This window comes from Etheostoma spectabile, chromosome 19 (genome assembly GCF_008692095.1).
Source record: "Etheostoma spectabile isolate EspeVRDwgs_2016 chromosome 19, UIUC_Espe_1.0, whole genome shotgun sequence".
Classification (NCBI taxonomy): Eukaryota; Metazoa; Chordata; class Actinopteri; order Perciformes; family Percidae; genus Etheostoma; species Etheostoma spectabile.
The window spans coordinates 18,683,933-18,691,244 of record NC_045751.1 but is presented as its reverse complement, the minus strand read 5'-3'; the positions used below and the strand labels follow the sequence as shown (position 1 = coordinate 18,691,244).

The following is a 7,312-nucleotide window of genomic DNA, read 5'->3' as shown; positions in this document are numbered from 1 at the left end:
TCGTGATCGCGATTAAAATTCGATTAATTGTGCAGCCCTACCGTGCTGGGTCTTTTTTTGGGTCTGTTTTTGTCTTATAGAGGAATTCAGTAGACGCAACTTTTAGCCTAGATGTATAGCAACTGGATATCTAATTGTAGGTTTAGCAGTGAAGTGTTTTACTTCTATATTTACTTCTCAACCATCTGAACGGCAACCAAAAGTTTTCACTCCTTGTTTCTTTGTCAAAATGTATAATGTGTACCCCTCCGATCTAACAAACGTGTTTGTCCATGTTTCTCTTCCCCTAAAAACGTGCAAAGACTTTTTTTATTAAAAAAAAGAAAAGAAATTCTACATTGCTGTCAGGCAGGATTGTGAATGGTGTTGCCTCCGGGCTCCTCATGTGCGTGCACAATTAGGGATGCACCAAATCTAGATTCATGGGGTTTGTCCAAATACCTAATCCACTGGTTAAGATTTTGCCAAATCCAAAACCGAATACCGAATCCTCCTCCCATCCTCAGTCCATTAACACAATACACACATTAATGACGTAAACTACGTCCTGTGCTGTGACTGTCCTTCCTTTGCCGTATTTTGGCTGCTGTCTGTAGATTCCTTCATGCACAACATGTATTCTTTCAGATGTTGTATATGCAAATGTTTTAACAGCGGGCGATGTTGTGTGTTGTTTAGGGTCCTTAAACCCCCCGAGACAAATCTGCATGGCAAATTGAACATGTATAGCTCCACTTGAATCGCTTTCTTTTGACTGAAAGTACTGCCAAACAACACTTTCTCTGCTCACGAGTTCCATTTTCACTTTCTTACAGCCTACGGCATTGAACGGTCCCCCTACGTAAACACCTTCCCGTAATCAACAGCGATGTCATCACATTGACCAGCATAGCGTGCCTAGTGCATGCGTAGGGTTCGATGGAAAATAATTCTGAGGTTCGGCTTCAAAAAGCCCAATATTTGTAAATATTTGTTAAGAGGTTTTCAGCCTCAGCTGTATTTTTCTATCCTCATTTGTACTTTAAAAAAAAAACTTCAATTACCTGGAAATGTTAAAAAGTGGAAAACCACATGAATCACAATACATAAAGTCATATAGTTTTGTTTTTTAGAAGCGGTTTGCAGCCAAAATGTTGGATTAAGGCCCTCTACTGGGTTGTAAATAAGTCTCCATTCTCCTTATCTAATCCAAGTTAAATAGAAAGCAGGAAAAGAAAAAGGCTCCTCCCCACCGCTCGTAGGCTCTTCCATTCCAGTAATTCCCATGATACCCCAAAACGAAGAAAAAACTATTTCTATTCTTTCCTTCCTGCCTCATCATCACAGTTTTATTCCCCATTTCCAGGACTTAAAAGAACATCATTTTGTCATGCTTCCTACCCGATTTATTCTCCGTTACTTCTTGAATTTCTCCCTTACTAGCTGCTTCCTCATGGCTTAACCTTTTTTCAAACCTGATATTTACGACTTCCATCTCTTTCTTCCTCTTTGGCAGTCTGCTTGTCCAGCTTCATGACTCCGCCCACACTGACTACACATAACTTCTTCCCCACAGTTTCTGCCACTGCACATCTCATCGCCACATTTACCACATATCCCCAAATCATGTCTATGCTGTGTCTAAATAACCAACAATGTCCGCAAAGGGACTATGTCACAGATATGTGGTCCAACAATACCCTCCACATTTCAAATCTTTAAATTTCGTTCCAAAATAATGTAAAAGAACAGTGGTTAGGCTGTTGCTCCTAAGATGCATGTGATTATGACCATAGTATTGTGCTGGAACATTTAGTCAACTAATTGATTAGACGCTGTTACAGTTGTGATTTCATTTTCTCCCAGAATGAATCGTTTGGACATAGAGAAACATCCACTGTGTTGAACCTGGTCCCTCACTGTCAGTACAGTTTTGCCATTAAAGCAACGTCTACTGGAGGAGGGACACCTTGGAGTGATGTAAAGAATTTTGGTACGCTCATCATTTCTCTATTTGTGTTTTTATTTGATCAGCTGCATCACAAACAACTGAACTGTCCAGCAGTTTAAAGTCACTCTGTGTAGGATTTTAAAAAAAGACTCCAAGACTCTGATCTCAAATAAGTTTACAATGTTGTATTGGTACTCTTTAGCAAAAGTAAAGGATCTTAATATTTCCTCCACCACTGCTTTTTAAATTGTTTGTTAAAACACGGCTCTTGGACTGTAAGTTGAAAACACTGTAGGTCACACTGAGACGTTTGTGCATGCAGCTGCAGAAACGGATCCTAACGCGTGGCTGTATGCTGCCGCCATCGTCCCATTGATGTTCGCCGGCCTGGCAGTCCTGGGTTTTGTGTGTTTCAGGAAGTATGTGAAGTCTTCACGTTTCTGCTTGGCTTCTATTGGTTTTAGTTGTTTGCTTGTCTCTGATGTTTGACTCTCTCTGTTCAGGCATAAGGAACATATTTTTCCCAAAGTGCCAGAACCTCGGGACCTTGTCAGTGATATTTTTGACAACAACAATAAGGTAAATGTTTTATTTTTATTTTTTTCTATTAAGCCTGGGGTTACTTCCAGATGTTCATTTCTCCTTAAGTCATTAAAGGAATAGTATGACAATTTTGGGAAGTACGCTTATTTGCCGTCTTTCCCAGTCTTTAAATATATTTACTTTGATTAACTTTTATGTATAAAAAAAAAAAAAACCACACAAAAAAAACACCTGTAGTCTGTTTTCCTGGCAACTTCACGGTGACACCTCGATTCTAAAAAGTCACTGCGCATGAATTTTCTCATCTAAATCCTGGCAAGTAAGCCCCAAATATCTACTGCAACTATTCCTTTAATGATAAAAGCAACAAAGGCAGTGACAGAAAACAAATGCCCTTTTTACACTGCATATCCTTAGCCCAGGGCTAATGGCCCTGACACACCAACCAGACGGCTGACTGTTGACTACCTCCCTGAGTTGGCCAAAAAAAAAGCCCTGGGTAGATGTCCATTGGAACATTTGGCTAATGTTAACATTCTGTAGACGTGACAACGAAGTTGTGTGACACATATTCAATTTTTTTTACTTTGGCCACTGGCAACTTTTAGCCAAAAAAGGCTAACCCTGCTCCGGAGCAGCAATGCAAATAAAGTCTGTGTTTGCCAATTTTGGAATGTACCAGGATCGTGCCAGTGTAAAAGCTTTCTTAGCACCAGGCTATGTGCAGTGTGAAAAGCCCTGATGATAAAACAACAAGAGCACATGATGAATATAATAATTCTAACAATACCATAGATTACAGCCTCAATTGTTATCTTGTCAAGTTCAACTGCCCACAACAGGAACACATGGTAAAATGCCACGCTGGTTTGGCTTTCTCACACACATCTGTGTTTGCTTTTCCCTTTACTTCTTCTTTCCCTCAGAGCACTGTTTGCAACCTGTATATCCCGGCAGAGGAAGAAGACAACTGTAAAATCACTCTAGTGGAGGAGCCCTAACTCAAAAAACTGGACTAATGTCACGTCTCTGCAGGGGCAATAGTTTGAATCCGCAGCTCAAAAAAACAGCTAAAAAGTCGCCCTTCTCATTCTTGTACTGGCTAAACAAAGACATTGGGAAGTGCTAACTGATTAACTGATGAATGCAGGACATCATTAGCCAAGTGTGTCAAGGGACACATCAACAAACAAACTGGGGCAGCTACTGCTTTCCTGTTCATTGTTCCCAAACTGATGCAGTTCAAAGTCCAACTTCACAAAGCTCAACCAGAGGTTGGCAACATTTTTTTTCAATATAAAGTGCCATTTGAAAATGTTATAATAAGTGGTTTTAAATTTAAAATGTCCATCGTATCCATCATCTAGTACGCACACCAGCAGCTCCTTGTTTACATTTGCCCAATAATTCCACCATTACCAGTTCTACCAAAAAAAACATGTTCGTTGAATGAACCAAACAAGTACATCCATTCCTCTACACAACCATTCCATTTATCTTAAACTGGACTGTAGGAGCCTTCCAGTTTAAGCATTACTTTTATACTTCTCTACATTCATGTTCCCCCCCCCCCCCCAGGTGCTGAAGCTAAACATATTCAAAAATAGAATTTATTTATTTTTCTACAACTTTTTTAGATAATTGATTCATTGTTTTAGCATTAACAAAGCTGCCTACATGCTAGACATTGGCGGGTCACAGCTTGTGTGAGGATTTGCTGCTTTTCTGTTTTTTGTACATTATATACATTTATTGTCAATTGAATATCATTGACTTGTACTGAGCAAGTCGTTAGGTGATGCCCTTTACATGTGCACATGTATAAAGGTGTGGCCCGTGAGAAGACTGAACGCGTGCAATCTACAAATTCTCTGAAAACCACATACTGTTTACAAGGAATTCGCCATAGCATTGTCACCTGCTTCTTTGACATCAGCTTGGACAAAAGCCAAGAAAAAACTTGGCTCTCTTGTGCAATGTAATACCTGAGGTTAGTCTTTAAACGTTCCTTAGACAGAGAGCTGCCCTACAGGTTTGCTTTAAACTGTGCTGGGTGCAACACCTTCTTAAATATGTATTATAGAGAAAGAGCTGAAAATCACATGGTCGGTTATACATTTGCACACCCACGCATGCACAGACATATAATTATATTGAATGTAATATTCACCCGGGACAGTAATTACTGTAACTATGTCCACCCTCTTACTTTCTGTTGAGAAATATGTGAAATTAATGAATCACTTGTGTAGAAATACTATGGTATCAGTGAATACTGTGTGTATCTGTTTTCTTTAGATATCAGGCATTTGGTGTTGCTGACTTAAAGGAACAGTTTGACATTTGAGGAAAAAAAATGCTCATTTGTGTTCATGCCACGATTAGATGAAACAACAGATACAATTCTTAACATCTACTGTATATGGACAATATGTAGCTGGAACCAGCAGTGCTTAGCTTAGCTTAGCTTAGCTTAGCTTAGCTTAGCTTAGCATAAATACTGGAAACGGCGAGCTTTGCTTTGTCCAAAGGAAGAAAATCTACCTACCAGCAACCCCTAAAGGACTTTTCATTGTAGAATTTCAAACACACTTTAATTGTAAAATCTACTATACTGTTACCACATTAAATCGTATGTGTTTACTCTGTTAAAAAATGTGTGACATTGTGGTTTTAAGGGGGATTTTGTGCTAAAAGTAGAAATGCTATAATCTACAAATACTCCATTGCAAGTAAAATCCCTAAATGTGAAATGTTTAAGTAAAAAAAAAAGTATATTAGTAAAGTATAGAAGTATAAACAGCATAGAATGGAAATACTCAAGTAAAGTAAAAGAGGAGCTCAAAACTCGTCTTACTGTAAGTACAGAATAAATATAGTTACTTTCCTCTACTGGTATCCTGTTTTCTAATTCTCTTATTCCCTCTGTCATTTTTGTCCTTCTCCTTTTTCCTTTACACCAGTTTACAGAGTATAGTGATAAGAGTGGAACAATGTACAGTCTTTGGTAGATACATTATCAGTGTCTACTGTATGATCGGAATTGAACAATATTGACATGAATTTAGTTTAACAAAATGTTTCGCAATATCAACTTTTGTGAATCATGACTGTAGTGAGTCTCATCTTTGTGTCAGTAACTTGAGTGGACTTGTGACCAACTGTTGAAACAGAACATAGAGTAAGTCTGTGTATTATTTGTCCTAAATGTAATTTATGAATAGAGACTACAGTCTGTCCTAACAGAGACACATTGGTCCCCCCTGCAGAGCATATGTGGGCAGGCAGACCTGGACATTCTGAAAAGAAAAAAAAAAAATCTGAACCAAACTAATTTAGATCAGATCAAGACTTTGAGATTAGTGTATACTTATACTTAGATTATAATAAATGATTAAATGAGAAAAGACTGATAACGATTCTTTCAAGTTTCAGTTCTCCTCAATCCTCGAGTGAAATTTGTGGACAACCAAGTATTTCTTTAGTAACTTGCCAAACACGGAAGTTTCGAAACTTGTATAAAAATGGTTTCGAACTTGCATTGCACATGCTGTGGCTTTGTTAAGAGCAGTTGAACAATAACAGAACATTTCTTTAAAAAAAAATAAAAATCGCTTGTTCCTGTTATGTTGGTGTAATCTAAATGGGCTAGATTCCATTTTCATTGAGGCTTGACTATGTCTGGCTCATTTCTGTCCAAAATCACTGGAGTATAAATTAGGGGGGATTTGGTTTTGTGTGATTTGCAGGATGAATGGGGAGACTAAAGGGGAGGCTCTGCCAGGTTTAAACGCAGGATTATGCATCGACACTGGTGAAATACCAAGACATGTTTAAGACCTTCATGGTTGTCATCTACAGTTACACAATGTTCCACTAACCCCGCAGCACGGTACAGGACCAGGTTCCTATTTATCCTTGACATGAAAAGTGGAATGTTAGCATACAAAGGAAAATAAATGAATAATGGGGTTACACTGTGGTGAAGGGCATGTGGAGCTGGTTAGCTGATGCAATTGTGGTGTAACCCACTAGTGTGACAGCTACTGTTCTATAGCTACAGTGAGAGGTCTGCACTATTTCCATATGAAGGACCTCCAATGACACGCCTGTGAGAGAATACGAAGCGATGGGTCCAAGACTATGAAGAGTAAAAATGGCCCTAAAATGTATATTTTTCATCAAATAAAAAACACCTTACATATTTTCACTCAGCTATTTCCAACGGGCCTAGTGTTATAGCAACATCCACTGTTATTCCGTCATAAGAAACACATATTTTCTTCCTTTTGTGGATTGGATTATAATGACTGGCTATCGCTTCGTTTCTAAATTCTTAAAAAAACGCCGGCTGAAAAGCTACAGCCTAATTAATGAAGTATAAATTAGGGTCGACACGGGGATAATAATGCTCCGATAGGCACCGTTTTGGCTCTATTGAGGCTATTTGAGCGACGAGCATCAAGTTAGTTTGAATGAAACAAGATTTCTGGTGGCGCACTTTCAAAATCAAAGCCTCAGTTACCGAAACATATTAACACGCATTGACGTAGTGACGGCGACTTTTATTTTTTCATAAACCGTGCTCTGGACTTCCTGTTGGACGCCAGCTAACCACAGCTAACCTGACTCATCTCTGCGGGACTGTGCTCAGAGTGTAGCAACAGCGCCCTCTCGTGGTCGGACCCGGCATAGCCAACATGTCGGCTCAGACTGGTCCTGATGCTGCGAGGATGCAGAGAGCAGCGATGTGAGAGGATATATGTATGTAAACCGTGCCAGGCCCGAGCTATCCTGGCGCAGTCTCTGTGGCGCAATGGAATAGCGCGCTGGACTTCT

At 39.3% G+C, this 7,312-nt stretch overlaps 1 protein-coding gene across 1 annotated transcript in view; it reads left to right on the top strand.

Annotated features, from left to right (window-relative positions):
• Nucleotides 1-5,363, top strand: part of LOC116707443 (uncharacterized) — a 15,733-nt gene extending 10,370 nt beyond the window's left edge. The window contains exons 7-10 of the mRNA XM_032544781.1: nucleotides 1,846-1,972; nucleotides 2,253-2,349; nucleotides 2,434-2,509; nucleotides 3,400-5,363. Coding sequence (XP_032400672.1) covers nucleotides 1,846-1,972; nucleotides 2,253-2,349; nucleotides 2,434-2,509; nucleotides 3,400-3,474 — 375 coding nt within the window. The 3' untranslated portion in view covers nucleotides 3,475-5,363. The remainder of the gene's footprint in view (nucleotides 1-1,845; nucleotides 1,973-2,252; nucleotides 2,350-2,433; nucleotides 2,510-3,399) is intronic.
• The last annotated feature ends 1,949 nt before the right edge of the window (nucleotides 5,364-7,312 follow it).